The sequence below is a fragment of the Humulus lupulus genome, chromosome 7 (genome assembly GCF_963169125.1).
Source record: "Humulus lupulus chromosome 7, drHumLupu1.1, whole genome shotgun sequence".
Taxonomy (NCBI): domain Eukaryota; kingdom Viridiplantae; phylum Streptophyta; class Magnoliopsida; order Rosales; family Cannabaceae; genus Humulus; species Humulus lupulus.
The window spans coordinates 8,461,928-8,488,358 of NC_084799.1; the positions used below are offsets into that span (position 1 = coordinate 8,461,928).

At 37.4% G+C, this 26,431-nt stretch overlaps 2 protein-coding genes across 6 annotated transcripts in view; both read right to left on the minus strand.

Moving 5' to 3' along the window:
• Positions 1-13,233, minus strand: part of LOC133790601 (uncharacterized) — a 47,192-nt gene extending 33,959 nt beyond the window's left edge. For all 4 annotated transcript variants that reach the window (XM_062228278.1, XM_062228277.1, XM_062228279.1 and 1 more), the window contains exons 1-7: positions 12,880-13,233; positions 11,999-12,182; positions 11,559-11,718; positions 11,332-11,412; positions 10,971-11,078; positions 10,588-10,806; positions 10,329-10,494 (exon numbers count right to left, since the gene is read on the minus strand). In XM_062228278.1, the coding sequence (XP_062084262.1) occupies positions 10,354-10,494; positions 10,588-10,806; positions 10,971-11,078; positions 11,332-11,412; positions 11,559-11,718; positions 11,999-12,182; positions 12,880-13,177 (1,191 nt within the window). In that variant the 5' untranslated portion in view covers positions 13,178-13,233 and the 3' untranslated portion in view covers positions 10,329-10,353. The remainder of the gene's footprint in view (positions 1-10,328; positions 10,495-10,587; positions 10,807-10,970; positions 11,079-11,331; positions 11,413-11,558; positions 11,719-11,998; positions 12,183-12,879) is intronic.
• Positions 13,234-16,911: 3,678 nt separating this feature from the next.
• LOC133790602 (uncharacterized) lies at positions 16,912-26,014 on the minus strand. Of its 2 annotated transcripts, none has more exons than XM_062228282.1 (13): positions 25,543-26,014; positions 25,264-25,444; positions 24,899-25,082; positions 24,647-24,727; positions 24,407-24,514; positions 19,234-19,485; positions 18,813-19,023; positions 18,550-18,724; positions 18,260-18,437; positions 18,088-18,168; positions 17,670-17,777; positions 17,322-17,591; positions 16,912-17,196 (listed from the first exon to the last, which is right to left on the minus strand). In XM_062228282.1, the coding sequence occupies exons 1-13, from the start codon at positions 25,856-25,858 to the stop codon at positions 17,074-17,076; spliced, it is 2,268 nt and encodes a 755-aa protein (XP_062084266.1). In that variant the 5' UTR covers positions 25,859-26,014; the 3' UTR covers positions 16,912-17,073. The 2 variants fall into 2 exon arrangements, with proteins under 2 accessions (XP_062084266.1, XP_062084265.1); XM_062228281.1 differs by having other exon boundaries at positions 18,813-19,065; positions 25,543-26,011.
• Positions 26,015-26,431: the final 417 nt, after the last annotated feature.

Sequence of the window (26,431 nt, forward strand, 5' to 3'; positions counted from 1 at the left end):
ACTGCCCAAATTGATGGGTCAGGCCCGACTGCATCCATCTCGCTGCTTCCCACCGAAACCCGGTTAACAGTTGTTCGGCCCCCGAAGAAACCTTCTACCTCGACGGTTCAGCTGCCAACGGCTCGAACCCAGACTGAGGAGTATGTACTTGATGGTGCCGCTGGGACAGAAGGGGCTTTACTCAGCTCGGACGTCCTTTCTCGGGTAGGTCAGAGCTTTTCTGGCTTCGGCGCCGACCACTGGGATCTCGTGCGCAAGGCCTCGGACTGCAACACTCTTTATGAGAAGAGTATCGAACTCACCGCCGCGGTAGCCTTCTCAACTCTATTTTAAGTATTTATGCCTCAATCCGCAATTCTGATTCGTTTGTGTTTCAGGCCCTTGTTGTTTCAGCACAGCTCAACTATAAACTGACCAACGAGGTGCAAACGAGCTTGTCTCTGGCTCAGAAGTCGAAGGATCTCGAGCTTAAGATGGTTGACGAGCTCAAAGACTCGAAGTCTGAACTTGAAAAACTGAAGACCCGTCTCGAGGAGCTGGAAAAGTCAAACGCTAAGCTCGAGAAGGCCAATGCCAAGCTCAAAGAGGAGAAATCTGCTACCCTCGACCTCATGGAGAGTGAGAAGGTCCGCCTCTTGAACGAGTCTAAGGAGCAGAAGGAGAAAGCAGTCGACCAGGCCATGTACAAGCTTTGGGCTGACAATGCCGACCTCGACACCAGCTTCCTGGGTCCTCTCGAAGCCACATATGTTGAGCGGTGGAATGCCCGTCTCGAGGCAAGCGTAGCTGCTCGAGAGGCGGCCCAGTAGGATAGCCATGCTATTCGTCCTGGAGGGTCCGGTGATACTGATGCTGAGAAGGCCAAGGGGACTCCTCTTCCTTAAATCTGATCTCGGGGAAATCACTTATTGGGGCTGCGTCCCCTTATTTTTGTAACTTTTAATTTATGCCCATGGGGTTGATACAATTAATTTTAACATTGACTTCTATATGCTTTACATTTCTTGGCTCGAAATATTTTGCACATTTTATATGGATGAATCATTTATGTTTATTTATTCATACAAACATATTGTGGATTTAGGCTCGAAACTCGATGCATTCATGCATAGTTTGTTCAAATTATCCGCTCCCGACTTCGTTATTCATCAAAGTCGGATGTTACTTTAACCATGAACTCGAAAATACTTATATGGTATGTAACGTGAATGGTTTGGTTATATCTTTTTTGCTTAGTCACTTTTCCTCGTCCTCGGTTTTTACTCCAAGGTTAAGAGTTTGAAACTATTTTTCTTTAAGATATTCCAGCCTCGATCTCGACTTATCCCGAAGTGGGTTTAGGGTCCTTCTTATCGTCGATTAGTTTTTTGGCTGGTTTGTTCCGAACCTGTTAAGTTTGCACATCTGGTTAACTCCAAACGTTTTCTGTTTTTTGATAACTCGGTTATGTCCGAACTATCTAAGCTCGCGTATCTGGTTATATCCAAATACTTCATTTTTGATAATTCAGTTATGTCCGAACTATCTAAGCTCGCGCATCTGGTTATATCCAAATACTTTGTTTTTGATAATTCGGTTACGTCCGAACTATCTAAGCTCGCGCATCTGGTTATATCCAAATACTTTGTTTTTGATAACTCGGTTATGTCCGAACTATCTAAGTTCGCGTATCTGGTTATATCCAAATACTTTATATATATTTTTATTTTTTAAGCTATATATACCAATGATGCCCCCTTAATATCCTATGAGTGTGACCATAGGTTATTAAATTAAGAGAGATTGCAAAAATAAAAATAAATTACATGTGAAACAAAGTAGACCTTTCATTTGATGAAATTCAAAAACAAACTAACATAGATAGAAAATCATGGTTACAGGCAACACTTTTCCTATACTATTGATAATAAGGTCTAAGGTGTTCGCCATTCCATGCTCGAGGTATCAGGCTCCCATCTAATCTCGCAAGTTTATATACGCCAGGTCGGATGACTGATTCTATCTGGTATGGTCCTTCCCAGTTCGGCCCGAGCACCCCAGCTGCTGGATCTCGGGTTGCCAAGAATACTCGTCTCAAAATCAGGTCTCCCACTCCGAACTTTCGATCTCGAACCCTCTTATTGAAATATCTCGTGGTTCGTTGCTGGTAAGCAGCATTCCTCAGCTGAGCCTCTTCTCTTTTTTCATCGATCAAGTCTAGGGTTTCTTCGAGCTGAGTATGATTGGAACTTTGATCGTAAATCTGAGTTCGGATTGTCAGAATTTTGACCTCGATGGGCAACATCGCCTCGCAGCCGTACGCTAGAGAGAACGGAGTATGTCCCGTTGATGTCCGAGCTGTAGTCCTATATCCCCAAAGGACTTGAGGAAATTCCTCGGGCCAACGTCCCTTTGCCTCCTCCAACTTTTTCTTTAGAGAACTCTTGAGAGTTTTGTTAACGGCTTCGACCTGACCATTCACTTGAGGGTGAGCCACTGATGAAAAACTCTTTATTATACCGTTCTTGTTACAAAAGTTGGTGAATAAGTCGCAATCGAACTGGGTTCCGTTATCAGATACAATCTTTCTTGGTACTCCATATCGGCATACGATGTTCTTTACCACGAAATCTAGGATCTTTTTCAAAGTTATGGTCGCCAATGGTTCAGCCTCCGTCCATTTTGTGAAGTAATCAACCGCGACCACAGCATATTTTACTCCTCCTTTGCCAGTTGGGAGTGAGCCTACGAGGTCGATGCCCCATACCGCGAAAGGCCATGGGGATGTCGACATGGTCAGTTCGGAAGGTGGAGCTCGGGGTATCGTGGCGAATCTTTGGCATTTGTCGCACTTTTTCACGTACTCGAAAGAGTCCGTTTTAATGGTTGGCCAGAAATATCCTTGGCGTATAATCTTCTTGGACAGGCTATGCCCCCCGGTATGGTCTCTGCAGAACCCTTCATGAATTTCTTCAATAATCTTCTTTGCCTCGGGGGGAGTCACACATCTGAGCAACGGCATAGAATACCCCCTTTTGTATAGCCTTCCATCCAGGATGGTGTAACGAGGAAGTTGATACATTAGTTTCCGAGCCTGATTTCGATCTTTTGGAAGAATTCCATTTTCGAGATAATCAACTATCGGGCTCATCCAGGTCGGCTCTGTCTCGATCATACACACATCTTCCTCGTCTGGCTCAGTAATGCTGGGTGCTGACAGGTGTTCTACGGGTACAACATTCAACTCTTCATTTTCGGCAGAAGTGGCGAGCCGAGCTAAGGCATCTGCATTTGAGTTTTGCTCTCGGGGAACCTGTTCGATTGCATAAAACTCGAAATACTCTAATGCAGATTTTGCCTTCTCCAGATAAGCTGCCATTTTTGTGCCACGAGCTTGGAGTCGCTGTAGCAATGTATAGCTTTGGCCTTGAGCTCTTTTGCTATTCGTAGTCCCGCAAGTAAAGCCTCGTACTCAGCTTCATTATTAGATGCTTTAAAGTCGAACCTTAAAGTAGAGTGAAATTTGCTCCCTGCAGGAGTGATCAGAATAACTCCTGCCCTCGCTCCATTTTCATTTGACGACCCGTTGACGTAAAGTTTCCACAGCTCGTGGGCCGTGGTTGTTACCTCGTCGTCGGCTATACCGGTGCACTCCACTATAACATCCGCCAACGCTTGTGCCTTAATGGTCGTTCTCGGATGGTAGGTGATCTCGAATTGTCCGAGCTCAACTGCCCATTTAAGGAGTCGACCAGACGCCTCTGGTTTAGACAAGACTTGCCTTAGTGGTTGATCTGTTAGTACATGGATAGGCAGTGCCTGAAAGTAAGGGCGGAGCTTGCGAGATGAGTGGATTAGACTGAGGGCGAGCTTCTCCATCAGTGGATATCTTGACTCTGCCCCCAGTTATCTTTTACTGATATAGTAGACGGGTTTCTGTATTCTCTCTTCTTCTCGAACGAGCAGCGCGCTTATCGCGTGTTCGGTAGTTAAGAGGTATAGGAACAGTACTTCTCCCGTCTCAGGCTTCGATAGGATGGGTGGTTCGGCTAAGTACTTTTTGAGCTCCTGAAAGGCTAGCTCGCACTCACCTGTCCATTCGAACTTCTTACTTCCTTTCAATAAGTTGAAGAATGGGAGACCGCGGTCCGTTGACTTCGAGATGAACCTGCTCAGAGCTGCCATCCTGCCAGTCAAGCTTTGAACATCTTTATGCTTCCGAGGCGAAGGCATATCGATCAGGGCCTTTATTTTGTTGGGATTAGCCTCGATCCCACGAGAGTTGACAATGAAACCCAGAAATTTTCCTGAAGACACCCCGAAAGTGCACTTCTGAGGATTCAACTTCATGTTGTACTTTCTGAGCACGCCAAAGCACTCTTCGAGGTCATCAACATGGTTCTTGTTAAGTTGAGACTTTACAAGCATGTCATCAACATAAACTTCCATGTTGTTCCCTATTTGTTCTGAGAACATCATGTTTACGAGCCGCTGGTACGTGGCTCCGGCATTCTTGAGTCCGAATGGCATGACATTGTAGCAGTAGAGCCCTTTATCTATGATGAAGCTCGTATGCTCTTGGTCGGGGGCGTGCATGGGAATCTGGTTATATCCAGAATAGGCATCCATGAACGACATCAGACTATGCCCTGTCGTGGCGTCTACGAGCTGGTCAATTCTCGGCAGTGGAAAACAGTCTTTTGGGCAGGCCTTGTTGAGGTCCGAGTAGTCAATGCATGTTCTCCACGTCCCATTGGGCTTCGGGACCAACACTGGATTGGCCACCCAGTCAGGGTAAAAGGCGTCCCTAATGAAATTATTTGCTTTCAGTCTGTCAACTTCCTCCTTTAGTGCTTTCTTTCTGTCTTCATCCAGCTGTCTTCGCTTTTGTTGCTTCGGGGGAAAGCTTTTGTCTATATTCAATGCGTGGCTCACTACATTAGGGCTTATTCCCACCATGTCAGAGTGTGGCCATGCGAAGACATCCTGGTTTTTCTTCAGAAAGCAAATTAATTACTATTTGGCTTCGTCTAGGAGGTGTTTTCCGACCTTTACCTTCTTCGAGGGTTCAGCTTCGTCAAGCTGAACTTCTTCGAGCTCTTCCAACGGTTCGAGGTCAACTTTCTCCTCAATCCTTGGATCGATTTCCTCGTCGATTTCTAAAACCGTCCCATCCTTATTTTGTATGGTAACGAGTGCTTGAGCGCTCGTTTGTTTCTTTCCTCTCAAAGAGATGCTGTAACATTCTCTCCCTGCCAATTGATCTCCTTTCAATGTTCCGACCCCGCTCGGAGTTGGGAACTTAAGGGCTAGATGCCTTACAGATGAAACTGCCCCCAGCCCGACCAGGGCGGGTCTCCCGAGCAGTACATTGTAGGCAGATGGTAACTCTACTACCACGAACTCCATCATCTTGGTCACCGAGACTGGATAGTCTCCCAAGGTCACAGGGAGTTCGATGGACCCCATACAGGCGGTTCCTTCTCCAGAAAAGCCGTACAAAGTGGTTGCGCAAGCCTTTAGGTCGCGAAGGGAGAGTCCCATTTTCTCTAGTGTTGCTTTATAGAGAATGTTAACTGAGCTCCCATTGTCTATGAGAACTCGGCGCACTCTTTTGTTGGCAAGCTGCAGGGTGATGACTAGTGGATCATGATGAGGGAACTGGACATGGGAAGCATCTTCCTCGGTGAAGGTTATAGGTTGAGTTTCAACCCTTTGGCTTTTTGGTGCCCTTGGTTCGGGTTCATAAGGAGACCCGTCCCCTGTCTTCAGCTCATTCACATATCGCTTTTGAGCATTTCTACCCCCTCCTGCGAGATGAGGACCTCCCGAGATGGTTATTACGTCCTCTCCATCTATCGGTGGAGGCCTGTCTTCTTCCCGAGATCGGGAGTTATTATTCTGTGCTGTCGGAAGTGCGGCTACTCTCTGGCTTGCAGTAGTCTGTCCAGTACTCTGGTTTTTGACATACTGCCGGAAATAACCTCTCGAGATCAACCCTTCGATCTCGTCCTTCAGCTGTCGGCACTCATCAGTTGTGTGTCCGGTGTCTCTATGAAACCGGAAATACTTACTGGAATCCCTCTTGGACTTTTGATTCCTCATTCGGTCCGGACGCCTGAAGGGGACCTGGTTTTCATTAGCCAGGTATATATTTTCCCGAGACTCGTTGAGCTCGGTGTGTACTTTATATACGGAGTAATACATTTCTCCTTTCTTTTTCTTTCCTCCTTCAGCCTCGGGGTTATTTCCCTCGCTCTTTTTCCTCTTAGAGGGATTCTCTGAGGTAGGCTGTGAAGCCGCTGGGTCAGCCGAGGTTGAGGCGGAGTTAATGTTTATCGTTGTAGTTTCGATTTGCGAGGTTGCTTTTAGCGTTGACATCGCCTCCTCTACATTGACAAATCTCTGTGCCCGCTTATTAAACTCGGTTATTGACCTCACCGGTTTCCCTTGCATGTCATCCCAAAGGGCACTTCCAGGTAACACACCAGCTCGGATGGCCATTAAGTGCCCACTGTCATCCACGTCTCGAGCTCGGGCGACCTCTAGATTAAATCTTGTCAGGTAGCTTTTCAGTGTTTCGCCCGGTTATTGTCGGACGTTAGTCAAAGTGGATGCTTCGGGTCTGACTCCCATCATAGCCCGGAACTGCTTCTTGAAGTCTCTAGAAAATTGATCCCACGAAGTTATAGAGTGTCTCTTGTACTTCTCGAACCAACTCTTGGCAGGTCCGGCCAATGATGTCGGAAACAACATGCATCTGAGCTCGTAACCTACATTACTGGCTCTCATAATAGTGTTGAACGTACTCAGGTGGCTACATGGGTTAGTTTTTCCTTCAAACGCTGGGACGTGAGGAATCCGGAACCCTTGAGGAAACTGAGTGTTAGAAATATTAGGAGCGAATGGCTCGAGCTCCTCATCAGAGTCCTCGTATCGACCACTCCCTCGTTCATTCTTCAAAAGCCTAAAGGCTTTTTCGAGCTGATCAATCCTTTCTTGAACTGGGTCCTTTGGTGGTGTCTGGAATTGATAGTCATTAATCGCGATCCCAGGCTCGCGTCTCCGTGAGGGATCTCTACGCCCATTCAGATGATTCCTTAGATCCGGATTTGTCTGATCTCCCTTTCCCCTGCTCTGATTCAGATGATTTCGCAGGTTAGGATGACTCTTGCGATTCCCAGTATTTTTACGACCTCGGTCGTGCTTACTGACGGACCTAGTCTCTCCGGACTCATCACTGGTGAAACTCATTGATCGGTCATTTCGTGGTGGATCCTTTCTACGTCGCCTTGTCTCTGCAGTGTGAGATCGAGACGTCTGACTTCTCTCAGATGGTGCGCCTCTCCGCTCCTGGAACGTCTCCCTGTTTCCTTGTCTTTCCCCCGCACGCCCTTGATCCTGATCTCGAACAGGTTGAGCGTTTCTGCGGGGAGGTGAAGGATATCTTATGGGAGACGGAGGGAACCGTATAGGCGACGGTGGTTGTCGCCCTTGCCTCGGCCTAGAGGGTCCAGAATTTGCCCGAGATGGGTCAGTCGCGTTCGGTGCACTACCAGGAACCTGAGTCCGAGCCTCGGCAGGAGCTCGGTTGTTCTCAGTTCCTGCAGGCACTTCCACAGGTGGATTAGGCGGGACCCGAGCTCGGGTACTCCTCTGAGGCCTAGAAGGAGCAGATGGCTCTGCTGGTGCTGGAGGTTGTGTCGGCCTCCTTGTGGCAGCATTTTTTTGTGGACGTCCACGGGGCCTCCGGGGAGGAACGTGCACGTCCCTTGGAGGAGGGACTTGGTTTTCGCGCGGAGGCAGGGGCTGAGCCACCTGCGCCTATCCTGGTCAACTCCTCGCTACGTTTGTTGGCTTCTGCCAACAACTGTTTCAGTTGCCGATTCTCCAATTCTACAATAGGGACATAACGCTCAGGATTGTAGTACATGTCCTCATCCCTTGGTTGTGGAGGTGGTCCCCGGGAATCAGAGGACCCACTTCTTTCATCAGCATCCGGGTTCTCCATTGGCTGTTTTCCAGGACGCCTTGGGTAATTTTCTTCAGGGGTGTTCTGATTGTTTGCAGCCATGAATTTCTCAGGGATGAATGCTTAAGGCTCTCAATGAAAGCACCAAACTGTTGACGCCATTTTTCGTCAACAGATAAAAGAAGAGCACAAAAACAATAGATGACGATGGCCAAACGGAACAAACAAATCAAACACACGATTTTTTACGTGGTTCAGCAGTTAAATCTGCCTAGTCCACGCGTCTCTGTTATTAATCTTAAGATTATCTCTGAAAAATTCTTTAGCATGAATTCTCCAGAGTTTTCTCTCAAAGATCAGAATTTCCGTCCATTACAATGGTGCATGACTTCTCTATTTATAGAGAAGGATGCAGAATACTATCCCACATATTTTGGGTAGTTACTCTTTTGTGAATAAAAATAAATGGCTTTAAATGCCTTTAATCAGATAAACAAGGAAACGTCCCTGAAGACCAGGGAATGCATAACTGACTAAATAATATCCCACGATTCTTGGGGATTTACATCAATAAATGAGGATTACATCTCATGTTTACAATACTTGTAGATATTCAAGGTGGTTATAGCGTATCTCCAAGGCTTCAGCATCTCAGGTTTCATGTCATTGGGCGAGCCACTGACATCTCCCGAGCTAACATTGCTTTCGAGATAGTACATCGAGCTCAAGACCCATGCTCCGAAGTCCCTGAAGATGAAGGTGTTCTCGGAGCTACCTTTCGAGATCAAGATCATTTCGAGGTCACCGCATTCGAGATCATATATCATACTTTGCATGTTTGATTTACAATCCTAGATCATACTCTAATCCTCACGAGACCATTTATTGCGAACTCAGCTTTCGAGGTCATATTTACCATGGCTCGAAATCTGGGTATAACAAACACTTAAACTTAAATAAAATAAAATAAATAATTAAAAAAAATTAAAATAGGATATTTTTGAGATATTTTACAATGATAATTATTTAAAAATAATAAATAATTAAATAAATTAAAATAATGATATTTTCAGATATTTTACAATGATAATTATTTAAAAATAATAAATAATTAAACAAATTAAAATATGATATTTTTCAGATATTTTACAATATTAATTATTTAAAAATAATAAAATCATACTTTTTATAACTTAAATAAAATTTAATTAAACTTCAACTATAATATCATATTAACCATATAATATATAATCTAATGTGAATTAGCAACAAATTATTTATAAAAAAAACTAGCAAAAAACTTGTTATACCCAGATTTCGAGCTATGTTAATTATGACCTCGAAAGTTGAATTCGCAAATCAGTGAACTCATAAGGTTGGAAACATGCTCCAGGATTGCATGTCGAGCTTGCAGGATATAGACGACCTCGAGTATGGTGACCTCGAAGTACTCATGATCTCGGAGGATAGCTCCGGGAACACACTCATCTTCAGGGACGACTTCGGATCAGGGGTCCCGAGCTCGACGCACGTACGATCTCGAAAATCATGTGGCCTCGGGAGATGTCTCTAGCTCGATAGATGTCGGGAAACCTGGGAGGCTAAAGCCTTAGAGATACGCGATAACCACTTTGAATATCTGCAAGTGTTATAAATATGAGATGTAATCCTCATTTATTATTGTAAATCCCCAAGAATCGTGGGATATTATTTGGTATCATACGTCTCCTGGTCTTCAGGAGATATTTCCTTTTATATCTGATTATAGGCATTTAAAGCCATTAATTTTATTTATACAAAAAGAGTAACTACCCAAAATATGTGGGATAGTATTCTTTAGCCTTCTCTATAAATAGAGAAGCCATGCACCATTGTAAAGGACCGAAAATCTGATCCTTGAGAGAAAACTCTGGAGAATTCATTCTTGAAGATTTCCTAGAGATAATCTTGAGATTAATAACAAAGACTCGTGGACTAGGCAGATTTAACTGCTGAACCACGTAAAAATCGTGTGTTTATATTGTTTTATTTGAATCGGTCATTTTCAGTTATCGTTTACGTGCTCTTCTTTCACTGTTTAATATTATATTAAACATATAATATATGATCTATTGTTGTCACTCCCAAATTTAAAAACTAGAACAAACATAAATTTAAACAAAAATAAATAAATTATTTAATTAAAATAAAATATTTATTTCAAAATTTATATAATATTAATATAAATGTAATAAAAATAATTAATAATTCTATAAATAAAACTAAATGCCCGTTGTTTGTATCTGGTATATATATATTAATTTTTTGAAAGAAAAAAAAAACAGGCGAGAAGTAAGTATGAGGAGTACGTAAGAGAGTTGATATAAAGAATGCTTACAGTTCAAGATAATGTTGTAAAGCCTTCACAGTAGAGGAAATTGTCCCATATGACCTTCATCAGTGATATCCTTTGGAAATCGTTCACAGCAAAGAATGTTGTTCCATATAACCTTCAAGTCATTCTTAAGCATTTCACTAATGAGATTCCTATCAGCATTTTGTTTCTGAATATGGAAAACACTGAATAATTTAGTTGCCATGTTATGTAGGCTTTGAACCATATATGTATCACAAAAGAGTTAGAACAGAAAATATACCATTAATTCTGAAACTACTCCTTTCAACATTATAACAACTTCCCTTGTAGCTTCCCCACCTGAAGATCGATCAACATCTTTGATCTTAAGCGTTAGCGTTTGATTTTCGTATCTTTTACGTCTGATTCGCCATACACTCCTCACTCGAAACTTTCCCCTAACTGCCGGATCTACAACAGCAGAATTAATCAAACTTTTGAGGCTTTCAAAGTCATCTTCCTGTAATAGCATGAAGAATTTAGCAATAATCAGCATCATTATGAAGAGCTAAACCTGATATTTCTAAACAAGTTTTCTTCATCTATTTTACTCCTTCCTTTGTTTACTTTTTTCTTTTTTCTTTTTCAAATGTTTTGAACCGCAATTAAACCAAGAGAACTTACAGGAAAATTGGTTACAGTTGTTTTGGTGCATAGATCCAGCCTCATGTCCAGATTCTTTTCCAGGCAAGATATGTCTCTGAGCATGTGACGACCATAGACGTGTTCAATCTAAATAAAAAAGATCTTTCATTTCATTGTAAGTTTCAGTACTAAACCTGAGCTCATAACAACCAAAAGAAAAGAAGATGAAAAGGAAAATATATATAATTGGAAAAAGCAGTACAAGCCTCAGAAGTCAGAACATGATAATAAAAATTAAATATCATCAACCTCTTTTCTTATCACGAATAATTCAATTGTCATGATTCATGAATGTCACTAACCAATATCAAATATATATAAAGCAAAAGAAAAAACTTGCCTTGAATGGATTCAATTTTCCATCTTCTAGTACCCTACATTTGCACCACATACTTATATCTGGTTGTGTTACATCATCAAACTACAGAAAAAATAGTTATAAATTTGATATCTGTTACCGACCATAACTTCTAAACACCAAATATATATATATATATATATGATAAAAAGTATAATAATTTTTTTTATATTACTGTATTTATAAGGTTAGGTTGAGCAAAGACTTACATATACACGAAACACTTCTTGTTCTTGTTCAAATTCAAGTCCACTCTTTAAGACACCTTCTTTTACTAAGTATTCTATATATGAATCAAGAACATCTGTGTAATATGAAGCTCTACGCGGCCTCAGTAATTCTTCAGAAAGCAATTCTGAACCCCGCCACCTAAAAAGAAACAATTCTTTATCAGTAATGCATGATATTATGGTGAAAACATACAACTTATTACAAATAAAACAATTAAATTAATAATTGATGAAAATAATTCACTTTATAGCAAAACTTGTCGTTTTCAGAAAAATGTTGTTTTCCAGTCTACTGTCGTTTTTCGACAAGGATAGGTTGATTTATTTTAAAAATCACATTCTTTGATGATTCTCTACAAAATAGTCTTTCGTAACCAAGTAAAAGAACTTTGCAAAGAATAATATATAATGACACTAACCTCCGAAAAAGAACTTTCCCAACTCTAGTGATTATGGTTGGAGTAACTTTAACATGGTTATGATCAGAGTCCTCCAGTTTGCTCCTAAAATCTTCAAAACAAGAAATCAAGTCTGGTACAACATTTTCTGCTATGCACTCCCATGGCCGTCTTGTAAAGCTCTCGATTACTGCGTTGCTACTTTCTGTGAAGCAAAATTACCATTAAAGTAAACTGTGGAGATAGTTTCTCCAATTCCTAACTAATATCTGTTATAACAGAATAAACAAACTCAACAACCAATGTCTAGGGTTCTCACTTGAACAACACAGATAAAAAGAAGCTCAAGAAATCTGAAAGTCATAGAGAAAGAAAGAAAGAGAGTACGAGAGAAGAAAGCTGGGGTTTGGGATATTGTATCTGAGTATCACCACTGCTTGAACGTGATAACTCAGGGGAAGTGTGAGAGAGAAATACACTTGATTTTGTGAGAGATATCTCATCAAGATTCAGCTTTGTGGATGTACTCTTTTGTTTCAGATTTGATCTAATAAAGGAGAGAGAGAAGTGTTCCTAAAACTGGATTTGCTTCTGTTCTTACCACTCTGTTTTCACACTCTTCATGTTCGTATAATTGTGCCATAGAATATATATATATATTTATATTGTTCCAGTTTTGAGTTCTTGGGTTATTTCATTATTTTACTGCTTAGTTCATGTTCTAACAGAGTTGATCTTGTTGAGTTTCAGTTTGAATAAATTGGACTAACTTTGTGATTAAGTTGTTTGGATCTTGAAGCTGAACTTATACTAGATTTTCTACATAAACTAATAAATAACGATCAAAATCAACATATTCAAATCTCTCCCATCATCGGATAAAAAAAATAAAAAAAACTAACTTTCTTCAGCTGAATCAATGTTGTTGAATAAGGCCACACGCTGTACGATAGTTCCATGGATGGATTCCACAGAAACAGGTTGAAGATCAACCGAAGGTGGAAAGCGAATATGATCATCCAAACCAGCAGCAAACCATCTGTGTATATCTTCACATGCATAAGCAGACTTAGACTTGCTTTTGGGTTTTTTGTAGTTGATCAGAAATGGAGGCAACTCTGGCTTTGGTACCGGACTCTGTGAAGAACCTTCACCATCGTTGTTCTTTGAAGATCGTTTATGGGGTGGAACATAAGCCATGGTCAAGACAAGCCTTGACGATCGTCTCTTTGATGTTTTTGGCTTTATATTTATATATATATATATATTTATATAAAAACAGTACAGAGATAATTGTTTTGGTTAAGTAACATTTGCTTTAGCTTTATCTCTCCAAAGTGATCAGAACCATTGCATGATGTTTCATCTACGGCTCAGAAAGAATTATCTAATTCACTTTTGCTTTTCCAACACTAGATATTGAAAATAGAATCACTTCTTCAAGAAGATAGTTGACTAGTTGGACTTGACAATCCATTATTTTTCTTTGCCTTAGTCCATAAGTAGTCTTTGAGACGGATCCTCCGTCCACACTTAACGGAAAAAAGCTTCCGTTAACCATTTTATATTATCAATGTTGTTATTTTTTTTAAAAATATTTGAAGGAAAAGAGAATTCTATTTACACTATGCCATGTTTTTGGTAAGAACGAAAAGAGAGGGGAAATAAAAGTAAAAGAGAAAAAAAAGTAATATTAAATTATTATTTTTTGGGAATAGGCTGTAACACATAAAACGTAAAAGTATAATCACGAGTATCCGGCCTAAAATTACGCCGTCTCCAACTTATTGCATCATTTATGGTGGAGAATTGTTGAAGGGGACATATCTAAAATTTAATATTAAATCTTACATATTTAAATTTAATAAATATTATAGAGTGGAGTATCACCTCAGCAGCACTTTTTATGATGTTGCATCAACACTAAAATTAAAGAATCTTAGTGTCATATTTTTTTTTTCAATCTAACCACAACACCAAAAATTACACAAAAAAAGTATATTCTTTAATATTTTATTATTTTATCTTATATATAAAATAATATGTATATATTTATTATTAAATATTAATATAAAAAGTAAAATAGTATTGACTTTTGTTTTTGCTCTACTATATTTGGTGGCTTGACAGCATAATAGTGGTATAAATAGAGTTGGGTTGGATTTGATTTGATTTTGTCCATTTTTAGCACTATATTTGCTGTTTTGTAGTCCAGTTGAAGCTGCTCTTACTCTCTAACTAAAGGATATGGTAAACTAATCTATGTGACACATTTTAAAATAATACAACTAACATGAAAAAAAGATGCCTCGTAAATTTAGAAAAAAGAAAAATTTCGCGAAAAAAGAATTGGAAGGATTTCCTTTTGGTTAGAAACTAGATTTATCATCTCTATTTGTAAAGTCTAAAAAAAAACTTCAATACAAGAACATATTAATATGTACTTTACTACCATAATAATGTTTATAAAACTCATGAGTGAAATGAAAAGTTGAACTTAATAGATGCAGAGTAAGGAATAGTTATTACAGAAATTAACTTAAAACCGTTTTAGATAAATCTAAAATAGTAATATATATTTAAAATCTTATGTAAATAACTATACTTAACTACACAAATATGAAAAATCAATATTAATGTAAACAATAAATAACCAGCTTAAATAACTTTAATATTATTTTAAAGAACTAACTTAAATAGCTAAAAATATGAATTAAAAAGAGAGAAGTGATTTTTAATATTTGAGAATTAAATATTAGATATATTAATCAGAGATTATTGTTTCTCTTGTCATAGTGTTACCAATGATAATATCCAATTATAGAGAAATATATATCATGCAATCTTAATTAGGTTCTTACAGATTCACCTATTTTTAAAATTATTTTACATTCTAGTTTAATTTTAATAATTTTTTTATAAAAAGACCATCTAAACGAAAAATTTAGACAATGCTCTTTTCTTTCAAATCCTTAAGACAAATCTTAAAGATAGTCTCTTTATTGGTTTTGGCTTTATATACATAAAAACAGTAAATATACGAACATCTCGAATTGAGTGCTATAAAAGTGATGTATAGTCATTTTTAGTTCATCTTCATAAAATTGAACTCTAATAGTAGTATAAAATTAAAAGTTGTGCCAAATTTGACACAAAATATAACATGTGCCAAATTTGACCCACAATAAATATAACATTTTTTTATTACTTATTTGTCATTCGTTAATACAAATTATTAATGTTTTTAATTTATAATTTATTTTTGAATAAAAAATTAATTATTTTGTATATTTTTAATAAACATTAATGTCTATATTGACTTTTTTTTAGCTAGTTTAAATCTTGTAATTGGAATACAAATACAAAAAGTTAGCCAAATATATCATTAACTAAGTTTTGCACAAATTATACATTATTCATGGGAGATGGTGTAATTATTTTGATTAATTATTTCTCTCCTCGTAGATATATTCCCTACTCTTTAAAGTGATTAGAGTCATTGGATGATGTTTCATCGACGATTTATATACTTGTTGAAGAAGCAAAGGAATCTGGTGAAAGAGATTTTTGCTCAGAGTGCAAGTGGTCTTTGGACCCGGATCCTCGATCCCCCATTAACAAAGAAAAAGCTTCCGATAACCATTTAATAATATCAAAACTATTTATAAAAATTTTGTAAAAAATATATATTTATAATAAATAAAAAAGGCTGCACACAAATCTTGAGTCCCCAATAAATAATAAAGTAATAAATATCAAGATTATGTATCAAAACATGACAACAACTCATTGAGAGTTTTTTTAACCATTCACATTTATTTCAGATAATCTACTGTTTAACAATGTCCATGTAATATTTTGGTACATAATTTTAACGACGTATCATTATTTAAATAAGAAAGAGGGGAAGAGAGAACTTTTTTTTTTTTTTTGGTAATAGAGAAAAGAGAAGAGTAATATCTGTTGTAAAAAAAAATAGAGAACAACAATAATATCAAATTAAATATTAGATTTTCTCTTGCCATGGTGTTTGTACTGATAATATCAAATTAAAGAGAAATATATAGCACCGATGCAATCTCAAAATATTTAAATTAACGTATAATGTGTGTATATACATTTTTTTTTTTAGCAATGTATGTATATACAATATAAATAATAATATAATTAAGAGAAGTTTACAAAAAATACTAAAAATATGAAATGTGAAAAAAAATTTCAAAAATATAGACAAGCATAATCATAAATACAATTTTTTTTAAATTAAAGTCTATAAATTTGTAACAATACACTTATTAACCAAAATATATAATTTTTTTACAAATTTATAACCAGATGCTACAATTTTGTAAACAAGTTAAATATAAAATTGTAATAAATAGTAATAAATCAGTTTCAAATTTTTATTTGTATTTTTGTAAATTTTGTATTTTTTTGGCATTATATTTGCACCTCAAATTTTGATTAAAACACTCTATTTTTAAAAAAAATTAATATATAATATATATTTTTTTCAATTTATACTCACATTTTTATATTTTTGTTTCTTTTTCATATTCTAAAAAATACATATAAATAATTTATATTTTAAATATCTAAATAAATAAAAATTTAAAACTTGATGCAAGATTTTTTTCTAAAAAAAATTATACATTATTTAAAAAATATATGAAAACAAGATAAAAATTAAGAATCAATTAAAGAATGTAAAAAAAATTGAGAAAAAGTGTAAAAATAATTTTATAAAATTAAAATTTTTAATTAATAGGGTGCTTTTATATATATATATATATATATTGGTGCAAATATATTAATTTTTTTTATATATATATATTTCTCTCTCCAAAATTTAAAGCTTCAAATATTTCCCTTAAAAGAGGTGACAAAGGAAATGTTTAGAAAAAAGATGGGTGAATACACAATTTGGCAATTAATTATCATATAATTCCTGGGTTTCATTTATTTATTGTTTTGAAAGTTCTGCATTTTCACTTCATTCTACAATACAATACAAAACGGTATTAACAAATCGTATTCATAGTATGTATATCTACATATGATAAAAAAAAAAAAAACATGGCCAAATTATGAGAAGTCTAGAAGGGTAGAAGTAAAGGAGTACGTACGAGCATATGATTACAACAGAGAAAGTTGTCCCATAGAACCCTCAGCTCGTTCTTAAGCATCTCACTGATAACACTCGCATCGACCTCTTGTTTCTGAATATCAAATGAACCAAAACAAAAAAGAAAAAGCTAAAGACAATTAGATAAAGAAAAGGTGATACTTAAGTTCAACGTAGTTTTCAAGTCAAGTGTTAAACCACAAAATAGATAATATATACCAGTAATTCTGAAGATAATCCTTTCAAACACATAGCAACATCCCTTCTAGCTTGACCTTTTGAAGACTCAAAATCATACAGATCAATATCGTTGATGTTCAGCTTCAACGATGAATTTTTGTATACTTTACGTGTTGTGTGCAAGACTAAACCAACACAAAATTTATCTCCAAAAACAGTCTTCCCCAAGGGCCATCTCAGACCACCTTGAACATTGCTATCTACTATAGCAGAATCAATCAAGTCTCTGACGATTTTCATGTCATCATCCTGTAATAGAAGGAAGAGTTTCATTGTAGCATCTACAAAAGCTGGATTAGATTTCAATTAAAGAGATAGGGAACTTACAGTTAAATCAGTTTTAGTTTCTTTGGTGACTACATCCAGTATCATATCCAAATTCGTTTCAAGGCAAGATATTAAATTGAGCATATAGCCCCTGTTGCAGGGTCGAATCTAAAAAAAACAAACATGCTTTCAATGTAAGCCTCACTACCAAAAACTAGAACCTATATGATAAAACAAAACAAGAATTTAAGTGGAAAAAGTTTACAAGACTTCTTCAACAATGGAGGAAAACAACTCTCTCATTATAAGTGGAATAAGTTTACATAACAAACCAGGAGGGTTAAAAGCTGGAGAAGGCACAAGCCCCAGAACTTAATTGAAAGTAAATGTTATCAATCTGTTTTCTTGTTACAAAATTTAGGAGTAGTGTATGTTCACTAAGCAATCAAAGTAGGTAAGACCAAAACTTAATACTTACCTTGTACATTTGAAGCTTTTTATCTTCTTTTAGTACCCTACATTTGCAAAAAAAATCATCTGGTTCTCTGCTGTCACCAAACTATAGGATAAATGAAACAACTTAGATTTTTTATAGGCAGGTAAGTCTTATATAATTTGCTGCAAAAATATATTGTTGAACAAAAGCTTACATATACATGGTATACTTCTTTTTCCTTTTCAAACTCAAGTCCACTCTTTGAGGCACCTTCCCTTGTAATGTATTCCACATATGAATTAGGAATATCACTGTGAAATGATTTCTTCAGCGATTTCAGTTCGTCAACTGTAAGCAATTTTTTCGCGACAGATTCTTGACTGATTGAAGGCCTAAACAAACATTTATCATTTATGAAATAATGTTACTTTGGTCCAAGCATATATCAGAATCTTGCTGTTTTTTACTCTCATAAAGAGGGGGAAAAAAACAAGATAGACTAACCGAAAGAAAAGAACTTTGCCAAATACAACCATTACAGTTGCCATAGATTTTATGTCCTCAGACTCCATTTCACTCCTCCAATCTTCAAAATAAGAAAGCAACTCTTGCAGCACATTTTCTGCTATGTATTCCCATGGTCTCATTGTAAAGCTCTCTTTTACTCTGCTGCAACTTTCTGTGAAGTAAAATTATCAACGTAACCATAAGAGATGTAATGAAGGTAAACAGTTTTGAAATCCAAACACTAGAAGAAGAATACTAACGTTCAGGTAGATCAGTGTTAATTAAAGCTAGAGGCTTTAAATAAACATATTTCTGCTGGGGTGATTGTAATGAAAAGGGTTGGAGATGAACAGAAGGCGGAAACTGATCACGGTCATCCAAACCCACAGGAAACCATTTGGATCTACCATTGATATCTTCTGGAAAGCGCTCACAGCAAAGAATGTTGTCCCATATAACCTTCAAGTCATTCTGAAGCATTTCACTAATGAGATTCCTATCAGCATCATGTTTCTGAATATTGAAAACAATATATTAAGAGTCACAGATCTTCAAAATGAACAAGTTACCAGACAGAAGATAACATAAATTATGTTCTATGTTCTGTTTTTTGAAGCATGAATAACATGTTCTAGAGGCTTTGAACTATGTTTCACAAAAGAGTTGAAACAGAAAATATACCATTAATTCTGAAGCTACTCCTTTCAGCATTACAACAACTTCCCTTGTAGCTTCCCCGCTCGGAGACCGATCAACATCTTTGATCTTAAGCCTTAGTGTTTGATTTTTGTATGTTTTACTACTTATTAGACATGATGCAACCACACGAAATTTTTTTCCAAAAAATGAACTTCCCCAGGAGCATATTAGTTCATCCTTAACTTTTGTAACGGCAGAATTTATCAAAATTTTGAGGCTTTCCAAGTCATCATCCTGTAATAGCATGAAGAATTTAGCCGTAATCAGCATCATTATGAAGTGATAAACCAGATATTTCTAAACAAGTTTTGATCTATTTTGTTCCTTTGTTTACTTTTTAGTTTTAGGATATACACAAATAAGATTTAACAATAAATCTATCTTAAACAAAGAAAGAAAAGAATAAATTGTTAAGTAGAGAGAAAGAAGTGAATCAAGTATATTCTCATTGATTATTCAAGTGAGCAAAATACTCAATATATATACAAGATCCAGCTGAAGAAACTGTTACATAATGAACAGAATAATAGACTCATAACTAAACTTGGTATGAGCTAACAGAATAACTAATATACTAACTAACACCCCCCCGCAAACTGAGCTGGGACAAAGAAGCCAGACTCAGTTTGGATCGTAATAGTGTAAAACGAGGTGCAAACAGTGGCTTTGTGAGGATATCAGCTATCTGATCTTGAGCTGGAGTGTGTTTGACTTGAAGTTGATGACTGAGAATCCTTTCACGAACAAAGTATAGGTCCAGTTCTATGTGTTTTGTTCTTGAGTGAAGGACTGGATTGGCAGACATTAGAACTGTACTTTGATTGTCACACCAGATGGTCAGAGTAGGCAGCTTGGTAACACCAACTTCAGTTAACAAAGATTGAAGCCAAACTAATTCAGCAGTGGCATTAGCAAGGCTCCGGTACTCAGCTTCAGTACTAGACCGGGATACTGTTTTCTGCTTCTTAGAACTCCAAGAGACCAGATTAGAACCTAAGAACAAACAGAACCCGGAGGTGGATCATCTGTCGTCAGGATCGGATGCCCAATCAGCATCACAAAATCCTATGAGGATCAAAGTAGAGCAGGATTTAGATGCAATCCATAATCTAGAGTACCCTTAAGATATCTCAGAATCTTCTTTACCACTTTGAAATGAGACTCTAGTGGATTGTGCATGAATTGAGAAACTTTGTTTACAGCATATGCTATTTCGGGTCTAGTAATGACAGCATACTGTAGAGCACCTACAATACTGCGGTAATGATGAGGATCAACAATAGGGTCACTGTCAAAAGCGGACAATTTTTCACCACCAGTCATTGGAGTAGGAAGAGAGTTGGCAAACTCCATTTTAGCTCTACATAACAGATCCATAATATACTTCTTTTGACACATATGAATGCCATTATCCAAGTAGTGTACCTGAATTCCAAGAAAGTAGTCAAGAGGACCAAGATCTTTCAATGCAAATGATGCATTTAGATCTGAGATGAGAAGAGAAATTGCAGACTCAGAGCTGCCTGTGATGAGTATATCATCCACGTAAACTAACACAAAAGTGGTGTGGGAGGCTGAGATGCGGTGAAACAGTGACTGGTCCGCTCGGGCAGAGAGAAATCCAAAACAGTTGAGAGCAGTTCTTAACTTGTCAAACTAGGCCCTTGGGGCCTGTTTTAATCCGTACAATGCTTTGTTGAGCTTACACACATAAGTAGGATGATCCTTGGCAACAAATCCTGGAGGTTGAGTCATAAAATCCTCTTCCGTAAGATCGCCGTTTAAGAAAGCATTGTTAACATCCAATTGCCTCACTTTCCAACCATGAGATAAGGCAATTGTCAAAATGACTCTAATCGTTGTTGGCTTGATTACTGGACTGAAGGTTTCTGTAAAATCATAACCATATTGCTGCAAGAAACCTTTATCAATGGAGCCATCCTTGTGTTCTTTGACCCGATACACCCATTTGCAGCCTATAGCTTTTCAACCAGCAAGTAGAGGCACAAGAGTCCAAGTATTATTCTTCTTTAAGGCTATAATCTCACTGTCCATAGCCATTTTCCATTGAGGAGACTGTAATGCAGCAGTTAGAGTCAAAGGTTCATTAGAGACCATGAGAACTTTTGGCTTGTACCTCCCAACTTTAGCTCGAGTAACCATTGGGTGACTATTTACAGGAACAGCAGGAGCAGCTATGACAGATTGAGCAGCTGTTTGTAATGGAGTTTGAGACTGCAGCGAGATGGTATCAGTGACAGCAGCTGGTGAAGTACATGCAGTATTAGAATGAGCAGAATCCTGAGAAGCCGAGAGATGAGGAGCAGGATTGAAACCAGAAGTGGAGGTGTCGGTCTGGACAGTAAGTTGAGGTGGTTGTTGATGTACTTGGCCAGATGTGGGAATCACAGATGATGGTCCAGAAGAAACACAATCAGAGGGCACAGAATTGTTAGTGGAAACAGTAGCAAAGGGAAAAGAATATTCATCAAATAATACATCCCTTGAAATATAAATTCTTCCAGAAGATGCAAGACACTTATAGCCCTTGTGCTTTAAACTATAGCCAATACAAGTACATCTTTCAGATCGAAATTCCAGTTTGTGTTTATTATAAGGTCTAGTGTTGGGAAAACAGACACAGCCAAAAATTTTGAGAGTGGAATAATCAGGCTCTTTGTGAAACAGTTTGTGAAGTGGGGTGTCATTGGCAAGCACAGAAGTAGGAAGCCTGTTTACAACATAACAGGTTGTACGAACGGCTTCATCCCAATAGGACAAAGGCATGGAGGCCTGAGCAAGAAGAGTGAGAGCAGACTCTATAAGATGTTTGTGTTTCCTTTCAGCTACACCATTTTGTTGGTGAGTTATTGGATAGGATACACGATGAGTAATACCATGCTTGAGAAGATATGGCTGTAAAGCTTGAAATTCACCCCCCCAATCAGATTGTACAGATAAAATGGCAGCATTAAATTCTTTTTCAACCTGAGTTTTAAAGTTAATAAAGGTTGGAAGGGCGTCAGACTTTGCCTTTAAAAGAAAGACCCAAGTGTATCGGGAAAAGGCATCAATGAAGTGTATGTAATACCGGTATCCAGAGGATGAGAGCATTGGAGAGGGACCCCAAATATCAGTGTGAATAAGTTGTAAAGGCTTAGTAAATTCAGTTTCAGAATGAGGAAAATGAAACTTATGAATTTTTCCCAAACAACAAGCATTGCAAAAATCATTGATATTTTTATTTCTATGAGAAATGTTACATTTGGCCATTATGGCTTTTACAATTTTGGCTGAGGGATGAGCCAGTTTCTTGTGCCACAAAGAAAAAGCATTACAATCAGTATTATGTAGGGAATGCAAACTAGTATTATTGACAGTATGGAAAACAGGAGGAGAGGTACAGCTTGAATTGAGAGGAATCAAGCACATAGAGACCATTCTTAAGGTGACCTTCAAGAAGAGTTTCCTTCGAAACCTGATCTTTCACATAACAATGATTAGGATGGAACTCAAAAAAGACATTGTTATCAGAGGCAAATTTTGATACAGAAATAAGATTTTTTGTGATATGAGGAACATGTAAGATACGATTAAGAACAAGGTGTTTATGAGATGTAGAAGGATGGAATAGGGTATTACCAATATTTTGGATAGAGAGACCTGAACCATCACCCATATGCACACGATCTGAACCAAGATAGGGCTGCTGCTGTGTTAGATTGGACACATTGGGAGTGCAGTGAGTAGTAGCTCCAGAGTCAGGGTACCATGCTTCATCATGTACAGTTGTTGCAGTGGCAATATTGGCTGAGTGAGAAAGCACATTGGCAGCACCAATTCCAGGAAAATCCATGTTGAATCGTTGATAACAGCGTGATGCAAGATGGCCGGATTTCGAACATAGCTGACATACAGGTCTGGATCCGGAGGCAGAATGAGAGCTTGTAGCTGAGTGAGAGGCGGATGAAAAACGACGACCTGGACCAGAGGTAGGATTGGTGAAAGATTGACCAGCCTGCTGAGCTCGAGATAAAACAGCATATGGATTCCAAGAACCACGGCCTTGACCAGTGGAGGTAGAACTAGTAGCAGTGAGGGATCTTGAATCTGCATTGTTAGAGAAAGTGGAAGTATTTTGCGGCTTAAAACGAAAACCACGATTGGTGACTAAATTGACAGAATCAAGATCCTTGCTGTGATTTTCCATTCGATGTTCTTGAGAGAGAAGCAAAGTTTCAATTTCAGCTACAGAGTAAGAATCATTTCTTGAATTAACAGAAATAACAAATGTATCATAGACAGATGGTAAGCCTTTGAAAATTGCAGCTACATGCTCCTTGACAGAGACTTTGTGACCGACAGACCCTAACCGATCGACAAGTGTTTTAATACGGAGTAAGTATTCATTGATAGAGAGAGATCCTTTCTTTAAGTTTTGAAGCTGAGTAGTGTAAAGATCAATCTTAGCAGAGGTTTGAGTGACAAAGTATACCTCTAATGTTTTCCAAATTTGAGCAGAGGTCTCAGCACCAACAATTCTTGTAAGAATACCATCGGACATAGAGGAAAGGAGCCACGAGTAGAGGAGTTGATCCTGAACCTCCCATTCAGTGAATCTTGGATTAATCTGACCACGAGCTTCATCTTCTTGAATGAGGAATTTGAGCGGAGGTTGAAACAAATCAGAGATGAAATTCTGAAGCTGATGACCTCGAATTGCAGATAGGACTTGAGGACGCCAAAGAAGAAAGTTGTTGTCATCAAGTTTCACAGAGACTTTATGAGAGAATACAACCGGATTGAAACCTGGAGGTGTAGCAGCCATGGATACGAGCCAAAGAACAGAACTGTGAAAGGAACGAATGGAAAAATTATGGAGAAAAAAAAAACCTTTACTCTGATACCATGTTAAGCAGAGAGAAAAAGAGAGAGAAAGAAGTGAATCAAGTATATTCTCATTGATTATTCAAGTGAGCAAAATGCTCAATATATATACAAGATCCAGCTGAAGAAGCTGTTACATAATGAACAGAATAACAGACTCATAACTAAACTTGGTATGAGCTAACAGAATAACTAATATACTAACTAACATAAATGCTATGAATTCTATAAATATAGGTGCATCTGTAATTAAACAAAGAAAACTTACAGTAAAAGTAGTTACAGTTCTTTTGGTGGATAGATCCAGCCTCATGTCCAGATTCTTTTCAAGGCAAGATATGTCTCTGAGCATGTGACGAGTATAGACATGTTCAATCTAAAAGAAGAATTAATTGGAGAAAAACACAAACCTCAGAACTTGATGATGAAAATTAAATATCATCAACCTGTTTTCTTGTTACGAATTCTATTGCTATGAATGTCGCTATATAACTAAAATTCTACCTACCTTGTATATATCAAACTTTCCATCTTCTAGTACCCTACATTTGCACCACATATTTACATTTGGTTGTGATGCATCACGAAACTAAAAAATAGGAAACATGTTAGAAATTTGATAAGTGCTTTTGAAGGATCCCACGAACCAAATAAACTAAACACACACAAAAAACATACATATAGCTCTACTGCTGATACAAAACTAGTATATTTTTGCTGAAGCATTCGATTCATAAGTTTATGCTGAGCAAAGACTTACAACTACACGAAACACTTCTTTCTCTTGTTCAAATTCAAGTCCACTCTTTGAGGCACCTTCTTTTTCCAAGTATTCTACATATGAATCCAAAATATCTGTGTAAAATGAACCTCTCAGTGGCCTCAGTGCTTTTTCAGAAAGCGAAATTCTTGTGACAGACTTTTGTTCATAATCTGAACACCTCCTAAAGAAACAATTCTTTCTCAGTTATGATACTAAAGTTGGTTTGCAATTAAATATATAAGAAAAAGATATTATTGAAATATTCACTGAGGTGAGGAGAACGCAAATCTATTCAGACTTTTTCACTAATAATTGTCAAACACCCACTTTTTCAACAATAAAATTTATATGAAAAGACTAACCCACGAAAAAGAACCTTCCCAAATCTAGCGATTATCATTGGAGTAACTTTTTCATCGTCCTGATCAGGCTCCGTTCTGCTCCTGAATTTTTCAAAACAAGAAAGCAAGTCTGGTAGAACATTTTCTGCTATGCACTCCCATGGCCGTCTTGTAAAGCTCTCGGTTACTGCGTTGCTACTTTCTGTGAAGCAAAATTACCATTAAAGTAAACTAATAAGTAACGAAAAAAAATCAACAAATTCTAATCTCTCCCATCATCGGATAAAAAAAAAAACTAACTTTCTTCAGCTGAATCAATGATGTTAAATAAAGCTAGACGCTTTAGGATATCTCCATTGGATTCCACAGCTACAGGTTGGAGATGAACAGAAGGTGGAAAGTGATGATGATCATCCAAACCAGCAGCGAACCATCTGAATGTATCTTCAAAACTCGTGTCCTGGTAGTGGGCAGTAGTAGAACTAGATGGCTTGTGTTTGGGATTTCTGTACTTGATCAGAAATGGAGGCAACTCTGGCTTTGGTAAGGGACTCCGTGAAGAACCTTGACCATCATCCTTCTTTGAAAGTCGTTTATGGGGTGGAACATAAGCCATGCTCGTTGCTCTTCTCTTCAAATTTTTGCCAAAATGGAAAACTAAACTGAGTGCTCTTCTCTCCTCTCACAAACAAATCCTCAAGTCAAGTGAAGTCAATGATCGTCTCTTTGATGGTTTTTGCTTTTGCTTTATATATATAAATATAGTACAACAGATACTCACTCGGTAGGTAGTCAATTCTTTTTTGTTTAATATTTCTCTCCTGGTACGTACATTTGCTTTAGCTTTATTCCCTGTTCTTCAAAGTGATTAGAAATTTAGAACCATTGGATGAATGTTTCATCGACAGTTCACTACGGTTGGTACATACGCTTAAAATATTGAAAAAAAAGGACAAAACCGCTCCTTCAAGAAGCAATGGTGAAAGATTGTACCAATGTTGACTCACACTTCAAACCAATCCTATTACAAAAAGTTGATATCCAATTACAATAATTGAATTGGATTATATTTAAAAGTTAGATGTTGCGGAATAAAATCCAATTAGATCTTAAAATCTAATTAAAAACAGATTCAATTCAGTTATAATTAATATATATATATATATATATTTGTATAATTATATTATAT

What these genes read in the sequence shown, in the direction of transcription:
- LOC133790602 (XM_062228281.1), bottom strand. Translation starts at nt 25,858, where the DNA reads ATGGCTTATGTTCCACCCCATAAACGACTTTCAAAGAAGGATGATGGT. An exon ending in GGGAAGGTTCTTTTTCGTGG is followed by an intron (nt 25,083 to 25,263) that starts GTTAGTCTTTTC and finishes TTGTTTCTTTAG; the next exon opens with GAGGTGTTCAGATTATGAAC. An exon ending in AAGAAGTATACCATGTATAT is followed by an intron (nt 18,169 to 18,259) that starts GTAAGCTTTTGT and finishes TTTATCCTATAG; the next exon opens with TTTGGTGACAGCAGAGAACC.